Source organism: Haliaeetus albicilla, chromosome 4 (genome assembly GCF_947461875.1).
Source record: "Haliaeetus albicilla chromosome 4, bHalAlb1.1, whole genome shotgun sequence".
Lineage (NCBI taxonomy): Eukaryota > Metazoa > Chordata > Aves > Accipitriformes > Accipitridae > Haliaeetus > Haliaeetus albicilla.
Genome location: NC_091486.1, coordinates 42774554 through 42794896, shown reverse-complemented (window position 1 = coordinate 42794896; position 20343 = coordinate 42774554). Strand labels below are relative to the sequence as shown.

General features: G+C 43.3%; 1 protein-coding gene across 6 annotated transcripts in view; it reads right to left on the bottom strand.

Moving 5' to 3' along the window:
* Positions 1–20343, bottom strand: part of TRPM8 (transient receptor potential cation channel subfamily M member 8) — a 163446-nt gene that overhangs the window by 15556 nt on the left and 127547 nt on the right. For 3 of the 6 annotated variants that reach the window (XM_069782150.1, XM_069782148.1, XM_069782151.1), the window contains 13 exons: positions 19985–20162; positions 19456–19628; positions 18085–18259; positions 16954–17021; positions 13797–13994; positions 11238–11340; positions 10091–10209; positions 9486–9776; positions 7106–7201; positions 6126–6255; positions 3422–3567; positions 2557–2669; positions 1877–2093 (listed from right to left, as the gene is read on the bottom strand). In XM_069782150.1, the coding sequence (XP_069638251.1) occupies positions 1877–2093; positions 2557–2669; positions 3422–3567; positions 6126–6255; positions 7106–7201; positions 9486–9776; positions 10091–10209; positions 11238–11340; positions 13797–13994; positions 16954–17021; positions 18085–18259; positions 19456–19628; positions 19985–20162 (2007 nt within the window). Of the gene's footprint in view, positions 1–1876; positions 2094–2556; positions 2675–3421; positions 3568–6125; positions 6256–7105; positions 7202–9485; positions 9777–10090; positions 10210–11237; positions 11341–13796; positions 13995–16953; positions 17022–18084; positions 18260–19455; positions 19629–19984; positions 20163–20343 lie in introns of those variants that run through there. The other 3 variants (XM_069782149.1, XR_011324445.1, XM_069782152.1) reach the window with 3 other exon arrangements.

Sequence of the window (20343 nt, the reverse complement as noted above, 5' to 3'; positions counted from 1 at the left end):
CCAGGTTCCTTCCCCATTTGAGAAAATGGGGCTTTCCTGCACACCCCACAAGTCTACCCACTCACCTGGCTGTAGGCTACATCCATGTGGCTAAGAAGATAGCAGGAAAAAGGCATCTCCGATTTCACTATTGCCATGACAGCTCTAAACAGGATATGAGAAAGTAGCTCTGGCTAGTTAAAAATCTCTAGGACCATCAGAAGTGAAAACAAGGCAGAGCCAGTGGCTTACAGTTCAGATACAGTTCCGTTCTCCCGAACAGTGAAATAATCTCCTTTAAATTTGGAACAATGTCTAGTAGTTGTCACTGCCACAGACACACCACTCTCTAATCAGAGGGCTGATTTCTCCCCAGAACTAGTTATCTGACTGCAGCAGGTACAGTGGGACCTCAGGCAACGTTATTCTTACTTTTCCTTTGATGCAAAAGCAAAATCTGAGACATCCCTCTTTTTTTAAATATTAAGGACACAGATACTATTTTGACTGTAGAGTTAGACCAATGCATGCATAATCTATCTTGGAGGAAGCCAGAGAGAAAGTTTCCTGAGAAGCTTAGAGGTTTGGGACACTGCTCTGCGTTCTGCTCTTTAGCAAAATAGGTTTGAAGCCAGAACACTGGCTTAAGATAACTCCAAATCTTCAATAACGTCTCTGTTTTAGCTGCCTCCACTCCCGCAATCAAATTGGTACAGTCCGGCCACCAGCTATCAATGGGATTACTGGGATCTGAAGCTGTTCTACCTGCTCAGGGTAGCAAGAAATAGCGACATTGGTAGGAAAAAAGGTTTCTATCCCTAAGGCTTTCCCCAGGACTTTTGCTGGGTACACACGGGAAGTGCAAGGACAGGTCCAGAGACACCAGAACCTAAATCAGCAGAAACAAACACTCCATTAGTGTTCTCATTGCAACAGTCTTTTACTTTTCCCCCATTTTCCTTAGCAAGTAAAGTTGCCTTAAACAGGGTACCACCTTGACTATTAAAAAGGAAAAAAGACCACACAGCAAGTTAAGCATAGTGACATCAACACTCAGCCATGTCATTTGAGCTCATGTAAGAAATGTTATTGCAGGGTGGTCTGATCCAGCAGATCACCCACAAACACCCATGTAGAGACTAATGCCTTACAGGACAATCAAAAAGCAGCACTGCACAGAAACCACACACCCTTTTCTCTTCCAATTTCCCCAGCATCTTCCCACCATTCTGAACACTGATAGAAATCAGCTTGCCTGAAAACCAACATATTTCATACGTGCCCTTACATAGGAAGTAAGAAGAATATCAACTATGTGGCTGGCTATAAAGGCAGTCCCACACACTCTTCCCACACCACACCACACCAGCACAAGCAGCGTAGGCAGTCCAAAGCTGGTCCTTGGGACTACATGAAACTAGCAAAACCTGTATTTATGATTAAAAGATAAACAGAAATACATAACAATAAGTTGCTCATTGGTCAAAAAAAAAAAAAAAAGTGGGGGGGTGGGATGTGGAGAAGAGAGGCAGGAATCACTTGATCTAGAGATATGCACCCAGATAGATGTGTTAAATCTAACCTCCTATTCTCAACTGCTTTGGCAAACCAAGCCAAGCATTCCTGAGAAATATCTCCATCAGCATCAGCTTATCCACAGAGCCTCAAGGTCAATACACATTCCTCTTGGTGCATGCTATTGGGGCACAAGTAGGAATTAAACATCAGGGAAAAAAAAAAATATTCATTGTGCCTTGAGTTGCCTGAACATATCTCCCAAGAAGTGGTTCCCCTGTAACTTAGAAGCTGCCTGCACTGTCTTATGCTACTAGGAGGGGAAAAAACACAAGGCTTTTAATCTAGCACTAAACATTTTTGGTTTGCAAGCGCTGCCTACTTGTCTCACTTCATCACAAAGCAGAATGAAGACCAGCACGTAAAGGATCATCTCCAGGATGGTAGGTTCCTTCTGGAAATCCATAAGCAACACGTAGGCGAAGAGCAACAGGAAAGCGATGTAGAAGATGACATTCCAGGAGAAGACCACAAAGGGGGAGGTGAAGAAAGACACATAATACAAGAAGAGTTTCTTACTCTTCTCCACAGGCTTTTTCCTGAGGAATTAAAAGAGGAAAAAGGTCTCAAAGCATAGCTTTTGTGCCTGGAAACATTTGTGTTCTTCATCAAAGTGAAAATGAGAAAGGTGCAAAGTCTAGCACAGGACATTACTTTAAAGGTAAGGCCATTCTGCATCCACTGACTTCAGGCATGCAAGTAAATTGGCACATCTTAACTCTGGATCAGAGTGAGGACACGATCTGTCAGCTCATTCAGCCATTAAATATCTTTATTTCTGAGTGATTGAACACTGGAACAGGTTCCCCAGAGTGGCTGTGGAGTCTCCACCCTTGGAGATACTCAAAACCCAACTGGACACAGTCCTGGGCAACCTGCTCCAGCTGACCCTGCTTTGAGAGGGCGTTGGACTGGATGATCTCCAGAGGTCCCTTCTGGCCTGAACTGTCCTATGATTAACTGACTTGCTTTGCTTCTGCTAATGAGAAGCCAGTTAATTACCTGAATGAGATGAAACCACAGCCTATTAAAGGAAAAAAGAACAGACACAGTATAATCTTCCAGTTCTTAGTATCTCTTGAAATCTCTCCATACCACTGCTTGGAAAGGAAATTCTGCAGGGAAGAAGAAAATATCCTCATTTGTTCTAACAGCAACAAAATAATCTAGGAATGCTATTAGAGGACATCTGATGTAGTAAAAAAAAAAACCAAAACTTTGAGATTTCAATCAAAATAACTGGGATTCCTGTTTCAACAATACAGAAAGCTTTCTGCATCAGTAACAGCATGCTGGTTCCTTAGTCCAGCCATCCTCCAGTCTACATGACAAGGAGTTCAAGTCCTCGTCAGCCTCATGTTGACCTGATTTATAAGGCACTTTACGCTGGGCAGTACATCCATACTGTGCATACACAGGAGATGTGCCAAGGGAGAAGTCACTTCTGGCAGTTTTTATCATCCAGCTCATCACGATTTACAGCTCTAAATCAAGTCTTCCCCTCCTGACTTAACATTTCTGGGCAAATCAGCCAGTTCCTGTTTCAAGAAGAGGAGCCACACACCCTGTACCCCACCAGCCACAGTCAGTGCTCTCTGGGATGCATTTCACAGCACTGCAGACACTGGTTCTGTAAGCACGTTGCAGGACACGGCCACGCTGCCGCCCTGCAAAGCTCAGTGTTCACAGGGCTAGGAAACCTTGCCTGGAGGCTCTCACTTCCATGAGGACAGTGTCTGAGCATTACCCTTTCACAGACTGTTTACGCGGATATAGCATTTTCACAGCAAGTATATTCACTTTTTTTTAAGCTACCCAGATCTCAAGAGTTACAGTAATCTGTGCATCTCCTTTTCACTGACATTACCTGCACCCCTGGCTGTGCAATGAACTGCTGGTCTCTAGCTTCCACTGCTAGTTCCAGACAATTGCTCCCTCCCCAGGCTTCACAGGAATAGGTCAGCAGCTGCTCAGCTAGATCCTCATCATTGCTGTAGCACTCGGTGAACAGCTCTGGAGGAAAGAAGCAGCCCCACACTGAGCTCCAACTTCAGACTCAATCTCCCACCAACTTGGGTGCAATTGTCTTCAGTGACTTCCAAAGTATAATATTTGTAATATTAAAGTATGCAGACACAAGAACTCTTTACACATTTTCAGCATGGTAAAACAACACATGCATTGCTTTACAACCCCACTTGCATGTATTAAGCTTTCATAGAGAATTCATGTCTGGATGGAAAACTGTAATACTAAATCAGTTCACACAGAGATAGCATTAAGTTGAGTTCTGCACTAACTGAGTAAAAAATATGAACTTCTCCTACTTAAATGACTCAGTATATCTGCTTGTTTCATCGTCATTCATTTAGCATTGATCTAATGACTTATAGTCAGTCTCAGTAGTCATATATTAAGAGTAGGGTTGAACAACAAGGGCAGAATCTGATGCTTTTTCACTGGGAACTGCATTGCAAACATAGTTGTTTTAGAAGAGCCATGAGCATCTTATTCTGCCTATAGATTTTTGCCACTAACAATGCACATGGAGTGAAAAATTATTTCTCTTTCCAGCTCTGGACATTTCCCACTCAAAGGCAGTTCTGTTGGTGTATCTGTGACAGAGCATAACTGCCCTGAAGAGCGATCCAGCCTCTTATAAAACACACCAGCCTTCACTAGAAGCTCTTCTCTCCAAGAGTGCATTTTCTCAGGCATTTCACAAACAGCTGTTACCGTAATTGCGAGGATGCATGCATACAGCAATACTTTTGGCTGGTCTTGCCACATACACCGCAACATGGAGAAAGATCTTGATAGACAGACTTCAATGGGACATGTTCACTTCTCAGTGTCCTGCTAAATAGTCAGGCCTGAAGGATGTAGAAACCTTTAAGAAAGCCTGTTTAAGCTGTCTTCACCTTGTGAAGTAGGAGATACTTTCTGGTAAGAAGCAAGGTATTTTCAGTGTGGCCTCGTGCCACTCCTTAGCAGCTAGTGAAATAGCTTTGGTGATATATACACAAATAAAATAAGGCTCAAGTTCAACAGGTCAATCGAGTCTCCATTAGTCTCAGAAAAGGAACAAACATGATCTGCTTTTAGGAGCAATAAAATAATATCCATCTGTGGAGATTTTTAAGATTTAGCTAGAAGAAGCCATGACTGAACTTATTTAGTCCTGGTGGTAACACCACCTCAACGAGAAGACCGGACTAGAGGCCTCCAGAAGGCCTTTCCAGCAACATTTCTATGGTTTCCTATTCAATCTGCAGGGCTATTACACTTTACCTGTCACTTAATCTGACTTGGTGGTGACATCAAATTGCTGGGCAGCAATGCAGTTAGAGATCCACTGTTTTCTGCGCCAGGCAAGAGAACAAGGCCATAACCCATAATAAAGCCCCAGAGGCACCACTGTGTTGTATCTCCCTCCAAGTTTAGAAACCAAGGTCCTGCACCACAGAGCATACCACAGATAAGCTTGAGTTTGTAAGTCGTGGGTGCTACAAATTAATCCCTGCTCTGGTATCTACCAACTGTGCTGGCTTTCATTTGCATGTTTCTCTGAATAATTTGCAGAATAACTAGACACTGAGGAAACATCAGCATTGCTGCTTCAGAAAAGGGAAGTCCTAAAAAAAAAAAAAAAACAACAACATTCCCCTGTTCTCCTGCCACCCATTACCCTCATTAAACAAGAAACTATTAGTCACTCCAGCCCATGAGAGGCAGAGCTCAATTCTGAACCATTCACAATCCCTGCAAATGAAGAAACTGAAGGTCATACAAAAGAAAAAAGAAAAAAAAACCAAACTAGATCTGCATTCTTAATGAGTGACAGTATTGCTTGTCATCTTAGAATAAGGAAGGTATATGATTTTGCAGTTCAGAATTCGGGAATTCAATCCACTTTTTAGTTACAATTTATTCTCACTCCCCAAAAGTACTCCTGCAAATTTGAAGGGTGGCTTTTCTCAACCTGAATATTACCAGCACTCATGCAGAAATCTTCTCTTACTCTATATTCTCCTTCCTATTTCTGGGCACCCTTCTTTTTCAGCCTTGCCATTAGAGCTAGGTAGCTTTTCTTCCCAACAAAAGGAATTATCTACCCCGCAAAAATCCTACAACACCCTCTTTTGGAGGCAAGCTGTTCAGACAGGGGACACAGTTTCTACTGGGAACAGATGGTGTGGAAGATATTTCTAAGCAGTAAAAACACATTTTGACATTAAAGGGAAGCATTTAACGTTGGATATCTAGTTTTCTAAATAAAGCTTTCTTTCTACTTCCTTTTGAGATGTCATTTCTGTTCTTTAAAATTCAGGCTGGATTTCTGGGCAGCATTTCAGGCAAATTGAATGACTTATCTTGCCTTGCATTTTGCTGAACAAAACCACCAGGGTTATCAGTTTTGCTTTGCACAAAATAAAAACATCACTATGCAATCATTGGTGCACACTAGACCTGGAGACCATTAAAACAAGTAATATTCCAAGAAAGGAAACAATTTACTGATCTCTCACCCCTCTCATTAAATTTCTAAAGGACTTAAAGAAGGCACTTACCTACCGCTCTTGTCTCATACTCATTAGCGAGTTCCTCAGACTCACCAGCAGCATTTATATCATTCTTCACCTTTGCCATGCTTTTCAGGAGCTTACTGGCCCCAAGGGCTGCCAAAGTGCAACCTCTGGTCTATGGAGAGATAGTTAAGTCATGCCCTCTGCGAAGGGAATGTGATACATCCTTTAAAAATTATCCCCCTTTTTTTGCAGCTGCTCAGTTCCCAGTCAGGACTGGCAAATGAAAATCCAGTTCCACAAAACAAATGGTAACTGTCAGTGTACTGGTTTGATAACAACTTTGTGACCAGTCTGAAAAGTTCTTGTGTTTAATAGTTATATATCAGCTTTGCATCTCTGGCTGAGGATTCACCAAAGATGGTCTGCTCTGCCATGAGCTACACTACCATTTTCACTGTCCACCAGTCTGGACCAGTTGGGTGTACCCAGAACTGCCCAGACTATGTTAGTCCATTCCATTCGAATGGAATCTATATGCACAAGGAAGAAGCACTCAGTTTCAGACATGAAGACCAACATGAACAGGAGCATCCATTAGCTTTGCTTGCATTAGCCTCACATTTACAGCCTGTGAATTATGTATTTGATACAATCATCACTAAATGTACTGTCTAATTAAAATTAGAAATGGATTTCAATCAAATACCTGGGATCAGAACACATCCATATTGCGGAATGGGTGGGAACTCAGCATCCAAGCTTGAACATAGATGAGAACATACAACTACAGGTACATGTTAGTTTGGACTGGCTGACTCACACGTGACATTAGGAAAGGAAAGTATGAAATCCACACCCGAACACAAAATGGGTAATTAAACCTACTTACTGAATCACCTAGCAATTATCTCTTGTGGTTTTGTGCTTGAAGATGGATCCAGAGCCTTCAAAGGCCCACAAAACAAAGACAAGGAACACCAATGTACTGTTTGCAGAGAGAAATAAAGGAGAATTCAACTTACTTGCTCCCAAATTACTTTAGACAACTCTTTCTTGTTCTGAAGAACTGACCAAATAAACAGAGTTTGCAACGGGTGCCTTGTGATAGGACACTCATCCTGAAAGAAAGAGCAACAACTCCTCAGACCTGAGCTCATCAAACTGTTTTCAACTGGAATAAATCCTAGCCTGCCACTCTCCTGTTTTCATATTTTCTTTCTTTTACAGCCAACCCACTGATCCTCTCTGTCAGCTACCTGGCACTTGTCACGCACTACTGTAAGTTAGGTTATATTTTATATTTACATGTATTGGTTTTATGTGGCAAGGTTTTGGTAGCGGGGGGGGTTACAGGGGTGGCTCCTGTAAGAAGCTGCTGGAAGCTTCCCCTGTGTTCGAGAGAGAGCGAGCCCATACCAGCTGGCTCTAAGACGGACCCGCCGCCGGCCAAGGCCGAGCCAATCAGCGATAGTGGTAACGCCTCTGTGATAACATTTTTAAGAAGGAAAAAAAAGTTGGGACAGGGAGAAAACAGCCACCTGAGAGAGGAGTGAGAACATATAAGAGAAACAAGCCTGCTGACACCAAGGTCAGTGCAGAAAGAGGGGGAGGAGATGCTCCAGGCGCCGGAGCGAAGATTCCCCTGCAGCCTGTGGTGAAGACCCTGGTGAGGCAGGCTGTCCCCCTGCAGTCCAGGGAGGTCCACGGTGGGGCAGATATCCACCTGCAGCCCGGGGAGGACCCCACGCCGGAGCAGGTGGGTTCCCGAAGGAGGCTGTGACCCCGTGGGAACCCTGCGCTGGAGCAGGCTCCTGGCAGGACCTGCGGATCTGTGGAGAGAGGAGCCCATGGAGCAGGTTTTCTGGCAGGACTTGTGACCCCGTGGGGGACCCACGCTGGAGCAGTGTGCTCCTGAAGGAATGCACACCGTGGAAAGGACCCATGCTGGAGCAGTTCGTGAAGAACTGCAGCCCGTGGGAATGGCCCACATTGGAGAAAGTTCATGGAGGACTGTCTCCCGTGGGTGGGACCCCACGCTGGAGCAGGGGAAGAGTGTGATGAGCCCTCCCCCTGAGGAGGTGAAGCGGCAGAAAATAACGTGTGATGACCGTAAACCCCATCCCTGTCCCCCTTGTGCCGCTGGGGGGGCTTGGTGGAGAAATCTGGGAGTGAAGTTGTGCCTGGGAAGAAGGGAGGGGTGGAGGGAAGGTGTTCTGAGATTTCGTTTTATTTCTCATTTACCTTACTGTGGTTGATTTGTAATAAATTGAGCTAATTTTCCCTAAGCTGAGTCTGTTTTGCCCGTGACAGTAATTAGTGAATGATCTCTCCTGTCCTTATCTCAACCCGCAAGCTTTTTGTTATATTTTTCTCTCCCCTGTCCAGCTGAGGATGGGGGAGTGATAGAACGGCTTTGGTGGGCACCTGGCGTCCAGCCAGGGTCAACCCATCACATTACATTAAAGCCTTGTATTTTCCTATTTGATGTGGAAGAATCAGCCTCCCTGTTTTTCCTGAAGTTGGCATGAAAGGACATTTGGGTCACAGTCACTTTCTGCCTTAACCCATGCAGTTCAGATAGCCTCATTCACAGCTTGACTTTGTGTTTAGAGAACACAGATTAACATCCTCTAAAAGGAATACTGACTTTATACCAATATGCCTTTTGTGTTTAAGCAAGACCCTGAACTTTACAAAAACTTAAACAAAGAGGAATTTCTATACCACCATCTTTGCATTAGAGCAATTAGCACTGGCAACGGCAAAGCCATCACAAAATGTCTTCTGAGCAACAAAACTTTTAAGAACCACAAGCTTTGGTGGAAACTCTCAGAGCTAACCAGAATTTTTAAACCAAGCTTCCCCCAAATGTCTCATGTGTTGCATTGCATCTCTGAAGTCTACAACTGATTTCAGAGGTTTCCTATCTGATGCCCAAGCTTCAGTTTTGAAATTCAGATCTGGATCTGATGTTTGGACCTACTGTGCTGTGATAACTATTTCTGCTTCTACCTGACAGTGAAATAAAGTCCAGAAGATGCTTGACACCCTTGCAACAAGCAAGGTTTAAGATACAAGAGTCTGTACCAAAATGTAAGAGTCCAAATTCCTCATGCCCAGCTGGCACCTCTGTACCAGACTCTGAATTTATATTGGTATAAATTACAAGCATAACTAGAGCATTGATTGCTCTAATAGAAAATATTTTAACTCACACCCAAACTCACCCATTTTTCTTGTAGTTAAATGACCGTTACATGCATTTGTAAAATGGGGCAATACGTTAATCGTAAAACAAGGCTGAGGCTGTTAAAGCAAATCCTGCTATACCAGAAACAAAACTTAACTTTTGTTTTTTCCTTTCAGGGGACACACAGTGGAATCAAACTGTTCAACCCTTACCGAAAGAGGTATCTCCATCTCATCCTTGCTATTTTTGTCATCTCTTTTAAGACCTCTTCGGAAGTCTTCAACCATCTTCCACACAAATGTGAGGAGTGCATCGTTATAGGAGTTTTTTGCAATCTGCAGGTTCTTGAACACCAGGCTGCTGAAGTTGTTTGTGTACAGCTCTCTGAGGACCTCTGTGGTAAGGAACTTCCTCAGATTCAAGCCATTTTCCAGGAAGAGACGGACAAATTTGGGCCTGTCTTTCACTAGGGCTGTGAACATGACATCCTGTAGGTCAGCAGACTAGGAAGAAAAGCAAATATTAGGGAGCACATGAGACACGTAAAGCTTACCTAAAGGCCTGACACATGTGGCTAACTGCCACATTTTCAACAGAATCAGTTTTTTCTGTATGCAGTTAACTTTGTTGGATGGCCTAGAGTCCTGGCAGAGGCAGATAACCTTTGCAATTAGTGATGTCAGTGCAAGGAGGACTAGACACTCTTTCTGATCATCACAGAGGTTGGGGTACAGAGCTAGTGGCTGCTGTTACAACATCTCTCTTCCCACTGCTCCCCTGTCCCATGTCACTGTACTCAGACACAAGTGGTCTGTACCTCCCAGTTTCGGTCGTTGGTGAAGATCTCGTCACTGGCCAGGTCCAGCTGGTTCCACTCCAGCAGCAGCTTCAGCTGCCCATTCCAGTTATCTCTGTCATGTTCATTGGTGCTGAAAGCTGCAGAGAAGGAACAATCCTCTAGGTAAAAGACCAGAGACAAAAGAGCTTCTTGGCATAGTTATTCATCTCTGCTTTTCACACTCTACCTGACAAGACCCCTATCAAGTGTCTTTCCCCAGACTCACGTGCATATTCCTGATAGAGTTTTAGAGGATGCTGGAGGCTTAGAGACATGTTTATGGTCCAAAATAGGCACCAAACAAGATGCTAGGAGCATGTCATCAACCAAAATCAGCACAATTCCTTCCGGCTCCTCAGTGTCCTGCATCCTCTACACAAAACAAATTCTGCAGGATTCCCAATGGGGCCCTACACAAGAAGTGTCATGACGAGCTGTAACTTTCATAAGCTTTCTCTATGCACAGACAGGAAAATGAGGTCAGCCCAACAACTTTCACTGGGTACCAGTTCTGCTCTGCTGCAGTAGCAGAGAGCCCAGGTCCGAGTTACTCACAGTAGCGAGTCACTGGGATTTGAAAGAGTTAGGAAGCAGCCCTGCACATTGACTGTTAATTAACTGGATACTTGTCTCCCTGCTGCCAGTCAAACCTCTTCAATCCACATATATAACAAAAGACACTTGATTTTATATTGCAGGATGCAGAGTAATCCACTTCTGCAGTATAACCAGAAAAGATCCTTTGCCTGGCTTCCTGACTCCCTGTTGTGTTGCATACTTGTGTGCTGCTACTCAGAGATGCTATCCCAGCATCCACAAACCTCTGCTAAATGCCTTCTCAATTATCTGGACTGGGTTTCAATCTCACCCACACTAACAGATCCCATAATGCTGCTGTAGCCTGTCCATACCACTTGAGATGAAGACAAGCTCCACACCGTGGCAGGAGCTTAACTCTAGAGAGATGGCACTGCTCTAAGGAAGGCTGCTCTAGAAAATAAATAGCCATCTTTTCCCATCTATTAAAAAAACAATCAAACAAACAAACCCAAAAACTCCAACAAAAACCACCAAACAACCAAAAAAAACCCCCAAAAAACACCAAAACAGAAAAACAATTACTTGCCTTTGTACAGAGCAAAAGAAATAGCATTGCTCACAATTTCATCTCCAGCTTCTTCTATTTTGATAACTGTCAGTAAATGGGGGTTCTCAAGGACTTCTTTGATCTACAAAAAGGAAAAGTTCCATTTCAAAGCAATCTAGGCTGTTTAGTAGTTGATCTCCTAGAGCACCTTTAAAAGAAATTTCCCATCACATCATAGCAAAACTGCTTCTCATCAGTCCTACTTCCACATACAGTTAAAAATTAATCAAGTCCAGATCAAAGTAGATAATGAGATTTATTTTAAAGCCACCAAAGTACAAGATTAATTATCCTCTGAGCATACAGCAACTATAATTCCCCTATGCAGAATATCATAACCAAAAAGATATAATCTCAGTAATCAGAAACTACTCAGAAAGAAAAAACAGACTGTGACAGCGCAACTTCCAATAAATGTCTAGCAGTTCATCAGAGAACAGTTTCTACCTTCCTATGCTTTGTCAAAACCAGAGACCATTTCTCACATAACCAAGCCTTATAAAGTTACTTTCATTCTAGCACATACAAAACAAATAATCTTAGCCATTCTTGACTGCAGGAGGTGGTACACTCCAAGGCAGCTCAGCAGAAGCTGTGAGGAGTGTGGTCAGGTGACCAAACAGGGAAAACTGCCTTCAGCAGCTCCACACTCCCCAGTGCAGAGCTCCTTCTAGAAACCAGAGGGTCATGGTCTGCTCAGAGGGCAGTTCTTCCTCTTCAGGTTTGGATGTCACAGTCCCCAGGCTCAAAGTGCAAGTTCAGACACAGTTTCTGCAGGACTGCCTCTGCAAAAGACCATGCCCTATTCCTGCCCTTTTTCCTGTAAGCTTCTTATTACAGAAGCAGAAAATTGTTGAGGTTGGAAGATAGGTCTGGAGATCCCGCTGCTCAAACAGGGTCAAGTGGAGCAGGTTGTCCAGTGGAACTTGCAGGTTGATCCATGGACTCACTCTGCCAAGCTCCAACCAAGAGATTTGAGTCAGGCCTTGCCAGAAACAATAGCTGCTTAAACTTCACAAGCTTTGCTTGGTTTATATCATAGAAAATACACACAAAAGTTTGAGTGTCTGAATTCCTCCCTGGGGCCTGCAAACAACTTGCAATGGTACATTCATTTTTAAAAAAAAAAAAAAAAAAAAAGTTAAGGGCAGGGCATGGAAAGCTGAGAGAAGAGGCCTTAAGCGTACAGGAAGCAATATAACATTTTCCATCCCCCATTATGAATTTTGACTGAAGTTTGAGTATGCAATCACTCCCCACTCCCTGCTCCCCACTGTGAGCGTGGGTAGGAAATAATTAACCAAGAGAGCAAAACAGAATCAGAATCCAGGATAAAGTATTGGGCAGTTAATTGAGAAAGTCAATTAGCTCAAGTTAATGGATTGTTCACTGAGCTGAAGCATTCTTGGAACTAAGACTTCTGAAAAATAACAGAACAGTAAGACTTTTCTGGAGCTACATTTTTTTCTGTCCCAAATAAGGAGAGCAGACGTATACCAAAAACAGGTCCACCCAAAGTCAGGTAACCAAAGAGTTACAACAGTTTCCCAAGACTGGCCCAAACAACCCAACCTAAATGATTCTATGATTCTATTGACAGTTGGACTCAATGATCTTAAAGGTCTTTTCCAACCTAAATGATTCTATGATTCTAAGATAGCAGATGCTCTCCTTACTTCTCCAGTTTTCCCAGTCTCCAAAAACCACTCTTGTAATAAACAGTTACATATGGGATCACAATGGTGGCTACATCCTGAAGGCTCTACCTCTGGTCAAAGAGGCAAACAAAACCAAAAGAAGAATTTGCTGGTGTTATGTACAGTGTTGTACCTTCAACTGCATCCCAGGTACACAGTACACACACTAACAGAGTCCCAGTGGAGATGGTGTAGGGATGCTGCTGTGGCAAAATACTGACCGAGTAAGCCTCTAGTCCTAAATGTCCCCCTCCTAGTCTGTAAGGGAAATCTGTCCTGCCCAATATCTTAAGGGATGCAGGAAGACAGACAATAAGAGAATCCTGAAGTAGAATTGCTGCAGTTTGGAAGTCCATGGTCGCTACAGTGATAACCCTTTGTCTCTGAGCAATTCAGCAGGATTTAGCAGTGTGAGGCTTGATTCAGTAAATATCCAATTTCTCCACGTTCACAAAGCACATAAAGGAATTGCAACACCAATCAGCACATCAGCCAAGAGACACATCCAGCAGCCAGCGCTCCAGAGGAACTGCAAGCATCCAGGGAGCAGACAGTTGCAAAACATTTGGTCTTAGCTCTCTTGTGCCTAGACATGTGCTGCCTTTCCAAAAGACTGCAATCCCCCACTCCTGTTCCAATTCCTCTAAGTTACAAGAGTTTGGAATTCTTCTTTTTTAAATCCCCCCGGATACATCATGGCAAGGAGCCCCACACATCCTATAGGTATCACCAGATAGCAAGATCCCTGATTTGGAAGTCACTAGCCGCTCCTGACCTTCTGTTTCCTCTACCCTTCTCCCACTTTCAGCCTTGCTAGCTCCCTGCAGTAGCATGCACTTACCCATTTGATCCAGCTTTCAGTCTCCTCTTCTGAGAGCCTTGAAATGGTGCGAGGCAGATACCTGAGCAAGCTCTCCTTGACACATGAAGAAGCAAGAGTGCCTTCTGCCTCCATCAAGCTAGCAATAACATCAGCGATCCGGCCAGAGCCTTCCACCACAACACAGGGAATCTTACTCTTGATGGCCACATTGATAGACTAGGGAGCCAGAGAGGAAGAGGTGATCACTTGAAGCATGACTGTGTTATTAGAGCCTACCATTCAGTAAGAAAGCCTAGCGCTTGTAGGTTTGACTTAGGCGAGAAAAACAGAAACCCACGGTCCACAGCAGTATTTTTATTACTACCCACTGATACCCTTAGATGACAACTCTTTAAAACAGAGGGCTGTGAAGAGTCCCATAAAAACTGAGGGACAGAAATCATCATCTGCCAAATTTTAGAGCTGATTAGCAGATCAGGAAAATTGCTGAGTGGAAATGGCATTCAGGACACATTACAACATTGCCTAGCTACAGTCACTGCTGTTTTATGGTGCAGCATTGCTCAAGTAACACCACAGCTGAGTACAAGGGCTCTGGCTTTATTTGCTGGAGATACAAGCAGCAGTCTTACATAAAGATCACTTCTGTAGCATCATGAGAACACTGAACTCCAATGTTACTGAATGTCTCCAAGTAGCTGCTTATGTGATTTCTCAAACAGCAATGTTGTACACAGCTCATCGGCAAGGGGGAAAAAAAAAAAAAAAAAAAAAAAGATGTGAAATAATGATGGAAGGACCATTAGACCTCCTGTTGCAAAGACCACAACTGGAGACATTTATTTCATTTGCATCACTACCATTTAGAACACTGTCATGAGAATATAAGCTGTCTGCCAGCAAACCGTACAAAAGGAGTCAGTGCAAGTTATCATCAACCACTGGAAAGACAGAATATCTATTAGCTATCTGAAGATGCAGTTTCATGAGAACAAAAAAAAAAATCAACTTGGAGTCATCAAAACTGTGAGGACGTTACTCCTGTTAATTGGATAGCGGGTCCATGATAAATGCAAGATGTTTTTTCTTACCAACTAGATCAAAGTGGTTTTCTTAAGAAGGGTCCAGCTAAAGTGCATGTTTTACATCACAGGGAGTTTAAAACAGAAGCCTGAAACAGTTTTACTTCTCCTCTGCTAAAGCTGATTCCTGTCATCATTGACCTGTCACAAGCTGAGAAAGAGGGAGTCTTTCCTGGCCAACACTGCTAAGACCAAGGTATGGCAAGGACAGACATCCACAGCACGGAACCTGCTGTGTCACTTTGGACTGATCAGAGACTCAATTTACTCCTTGAGAAAAGGGCTTCACCTACAAATGAGCAAGAAGGCAGACACAGATGTCTCTGTGTACTAGTAACACTGATAAATAGCCAGGAGACTGGCCTGAACCCTTAATTGGACTATCATCCAGTTACTTTTCAGAGGAAGCTCTTGCTAGGAATTATGCATTTGTTTTAACAAGGCTTTTATTCATTCTGATTAGATAGCTAGTAAGTCCGTGTTATGTATCATTTCTTTACAGTGGGTTTGAGATCTCTCCATAATATACATGTAACCACAAGGCTGCCCAACTAACTACACTGCATGGCATATAGAAACAGCTTCTTCAGCGATGGCCAAATCCTCTCTTAAATGTTGGCAGTTTGGAGCTAAAAGGAGATGGGCGTATTCAACACGTCCTTTTCAGCAAAGCTTTGCTCTAGAACCTGAATGGATGCTTCATTTCAACTTAAGCCCTCTCATTAACACATTGAACTCTGCATCTGTATTTGCCCACAATCTACCCGTGGGAAAAGCTAAAATTAATCATGTGAATGGAACAAAAACACACAGGAAACATACAGGGAGGCTGGGATAATGATCTGAAATTTCAGAGCGGTTCAGACTAATTGATTAATGTTAGCAATGAAGTGGTGACAGAGGCTGTGCTTTGAATTCACATTGTTTATCATCCTGACAAGCAAAATAGTTTGATTAGCCTTAATATTAACAGCATAGCTCTGGTCAGAACAGGTAGTACTAAGATCACCTCTTCAAAAGAAATAATTAGGAATACCACCCTGCTTCAGTTTTACTGACTCAAACACTGACACATTCTTTTCATTGTATCCTACCCTCTTGCAAAATCCAGCTCCTTTTCTAGCTCTTTCTCAAGGTCCTTCAGCCCAGGCTACATCAGCTCTTCAGTCAGAACCATCTCTCCTCACTGTTACTGTTCCCTTCCCACACAGCCTGATTGCACATCCCCTCACTTTAATTCCCGGGTGCCAGGTCCCTTTACTCCCTCAGTCACACCCTCCTCAGTCAGGCCTCTCATCTTCATTCTTGCAAGGTGGAGGGGGAAGTAACAACCCTGTTATTTAACACTAAGACAGATCTAGAAGTCATCTCTTTTTTCCCCTTCCCTAAGCGTCAGTTAGACATCCTGTTTCAAGAAACTTCTTTCTGCCTTCTTTGTTCTGTTCATCCTCCTCCTACCTGTCATCTATCTGAAGGTGATGCCTGGTCCCTCCCCTTCTAGGCTTAGAAGGGGCAGAGTCAGCTGAGCCCTCCTGCCTTGCTCAGCTGCCTAGATTTAAAGTAGGTGCAGCCCACAGTTCTCAGGAGCAGCAATCACAAGTCAGTTCAAGCAAGCTCTGAGCTGTAGTATCTCCAGCACAGCTGATCTTCCCTGTATGTTACAAGAAAGCACTAATCTCCACTGAGCATGGGCAAGCCAAGTTTTCCCAAACCAAAGTTTAGGCAAATTTGTATAAAAAAGATGAAGAGCTCCATGGTTGACAAAGACTCTTCTGATTGCTGCTCAAATAAACACAAGAAACAAACATTTTTGTGCTGCATTTGTTACGGAGGAACTGAGATAACTGAACTGTCCCAGCCAACAGTTTTCCAGGATGTCAGCTTGAGGTAGAAACTGCACAGAAAATTTTAACTGAAATAAACTTCATAAGCTTAAATGCAATTGCAAGCAAGGTCTTTCTATAGCAAGTACTAGGCAAGCTTCAGTAAATAATAGGACTGTATATCAAGTTGTTTGTGGAGTAATCTGTCTTAAATGTTAGAGCAATGTCCCTATTGTCACTCCTGGAAATAAGTAAAAGAAATAAACTTACTTTCAAAGTCTCTTTCCCTCCACCTTGGGCAAAACACACAATTGGAATCTTCCCACCATAATTAGATTCTGTGAAACATGCCAAAGGAAAAAAAAGGAAAAAGATTCAATCCAATGCAGTCTGAACAACTTATTTTTCACAAGTACAATGAAAGAATTTCCAAGCAGTTCATGCAAACACTCTGATACTAGTTTACTGCTGGTTTTGCCAAACCTATTAACAGCTCTTCCTGTTTTTAATGAAAACTCAGTTTTGCCTAACATTCTGCATATCTGGCTTCAGACACCCTTCTCCAACAGATGCTTTTTTCCCTCCTAATAATCATAATTTTTACTAGCTCCGAGGTCCCTAAAACATGATTTTATTGTATTTACCTACTGCTTTGACCATTTTGAGTCTAGGTGCAAGGTTCTTATCACAAGCTGAAGATTCAGAACCTCTGACTTCACATTTTCAATTGTGAAGGAAAGCTAAGAATCCCATAACTCTAGAAGCTAGTGTTTAAGAGACATACCAAGTTTCATAATGACTCTGGGTGCTTCATCATGACTAACAGCAAGTATGCTTCAGCTGAGATACACAGTAAAAAAAACCAACAACAAAAATCCAAAAACTTCTTTAACTAAGAATTTCTTGTCAAGGCTTTTGATTTCTTTCTATTTCGGCAAAGAAGGGGCTGAAAGAAATTTTTTAGGAGCAGGCTGCAAATGGATCCATCACCATCACAAAACAATATTTTGGGAAAAGCCTAATTTCAGCTCCTGTGTAGTTGTGCTTCAGCTACCTGGAATTCAGTGCCAGGTGGGAAGATGTAGAAGGGTCAGCTTCCAACTGATAGCCCATCAGGAAGGGAGGGAAGGGCTGTATGGCTGAAAGGGATCATTTGCTGTGTCCCACAAAGGACTATTGTCACATAAAGAAAGGAAGATAAGAGGAGAGGAACCAGCTCTGAAGAGGGCTGGTTGTTCCTGAAAGTGCTCAAGATGCAATGCAGTTAACACATCCCTTCCAGCTCAGCATCCAAGGGATGCTACCACTAGTCTTTTGTTCCCAAAAAAATCACTGTGCGTCAGCCCCAAAGCATGCAAGAACTAAGTAGAAGGAGATCTTCAACCTGGCACCCACACCTACCTGGGATAACCCGCTCCGAAATGTACTTTTCTAACTGAGTTCGTACTTTTGCTTCTATTGTCGGATGCCCATGGGTGCCATTATCAACCAGTAAGAGATGGGTGTGATTATTATCCAGGCAATAGAGGGGGTCTCTCTTGAGATCATCCATGATGTAGTGAGCCAAGTAGTACCCCTAGAAGCACAAGCACAGCGTTTAACAGAGATCCAAGGGCAGAGCATGCACAAGCCTCCAAGGACAAGCCAGTGACAGCTGAACCCCTAGGCACCAACTATTCCTCATTATTTAGGAGTCTGAATTTCCTGACTCAAGACACTGCTCACTGGCAGTCTCAACAGCAGCAGAAGACAGTGAAAGAAATGCCATACAAGAGCACAGCATAAATATTTGCAGATAAAGGGGTTTTTTTTACAAGAGCAGCCTGATTTGCGATGATCATCTCATAACTTCACTTCAGCCAATGGAACAGTGGAAGTTATTTGCAACTGTTTAGCTCTTTCAGAGATCCTGTTAAGCAATGCATGCTTCCTTCAGCCACCAGTAACATTAAATCTGTGGCAATCTTACTTTCAACACCTCATAGAATCACAGAATTTTTTAGGTTGGAAGGGACCTCTTGAGATCACCTAGTTCAATCCTCAAACCTTCTTAGAGCCCGCAGTAAACTAAACTGCTTTTATTTATCTAGCAGGATGGTTTTTAGACATGTTCTAGAATGTCTAGTGGAAAAAAGACAAGAACAACTATGCCAGTGTATCTGACAGACAGGACAATACTATCAATAAGCAAGATCCTCAACAGCAGCAGCAGGCACAATGTGACTTAGTTCATGGGAATCCCCACTATGGGTGAGTGTGTAGGGATTTCGCAGCAGATAGAATAACCATGAAAGAGATTGTTCCCTAATGCAATGCCTGACATGAAATTAGAGCAGCTGAACTTCCACATGGACACGCTAAGCACACAGCTGAAATTCTCCCCACCAGGCCCGATGTGCGCAACCATCTTGAACATGAGAACGCTTTGGTTTCCTCCTGTTCTGGGTAGAGCACCTGATGTTTCATCTCACTGCTACGTACACTGAAGAAAAGCTGGCCCCAGGTTGAATTGTTTAGGACACAGTAGGTGACACTAAGTAGGCAGATGTGCTTCTACACAAACGTTGCACTGGAAAGCATTCTGCTGAGGTCTGCTGTGCCGGACGTACAAGCAGAGCTTGACTGACCACTCAATTCGGTCATCACATAGCTGAGAGCAGCAGCCTCACACAGATACTGTTATTGCTGAGAGCAGCAGTCAGAGACATAATCTGTATAATTGACAGCCAAGCCTCCTCTTTGTTTCCCCACCAACCTGTACATGTTTCTTACATCATTATCACCACTGCGAATCAGACTTTCTCGGTTGGAAATCATGCCCCAGGCTGCTATGCCAATAGCCACCACATTCTCCTCTGAGCTCCGACTGATGGTGTTGTCTCTGACCACTTCCCCGATGTACTTCATCAGCCCATAATGTGTGCCTCCTGTGAAAATCCAGGCCCCTGGGGACAACATCCAATAAACTGGAGGAATGTAGCAGAACACCCACCCTGCCAATGCATTACCTTTAAGATACAACCACCCAATCCCCTCTCAAGACCTTACCTCAGAAGAGGCATTTATTCTTCAATTAAATACCAAAGATATGCTACACAACTTACCTTACATTATCATGGGCATCTGATGACTAGCTCTCAACCCCATTATTTCCAAACTGTGAGGTCACATTTGCCCCAAGTGCACCAGCCAAGCAGAAACAAACCGAATGCTCTGCTTCCCTGCTGACCCTTTGAGCTGCGACCTCTCCAACAGTATTATGCAGCAATAAAATAGTACAGACACATATGCAGGTCTTTACCTTTGGACTGGGCAATGTAGATCAGCCTGCTGAATATCTTGCGCATCCGAGGCTTGAGCGCAAAGTTCTTTGCGCCCCCAGTGACAGAGATGACAAGGTTAGGGGTTTTCAGGTGCCAATGCTGGGTCATGAGATCATAGAGTGTTTCAGAGTCTGTGTCGCATGACAAACGGATGTACTTGGGTGAGAGAAAAGAAGACAACAAATGTAGCAAGAGATGAATAGTGATAGCTGGCAACAGATTGGGAATTGCATTTTCCTTCTCTAATGTACAGTCTTATTCCAATAGCCAGTAGACAAAAGGTGAAGTGATGATGAGGTCTTTGTTTCTTCCTCTAAAGCATCTTTGTCCTCCCCCT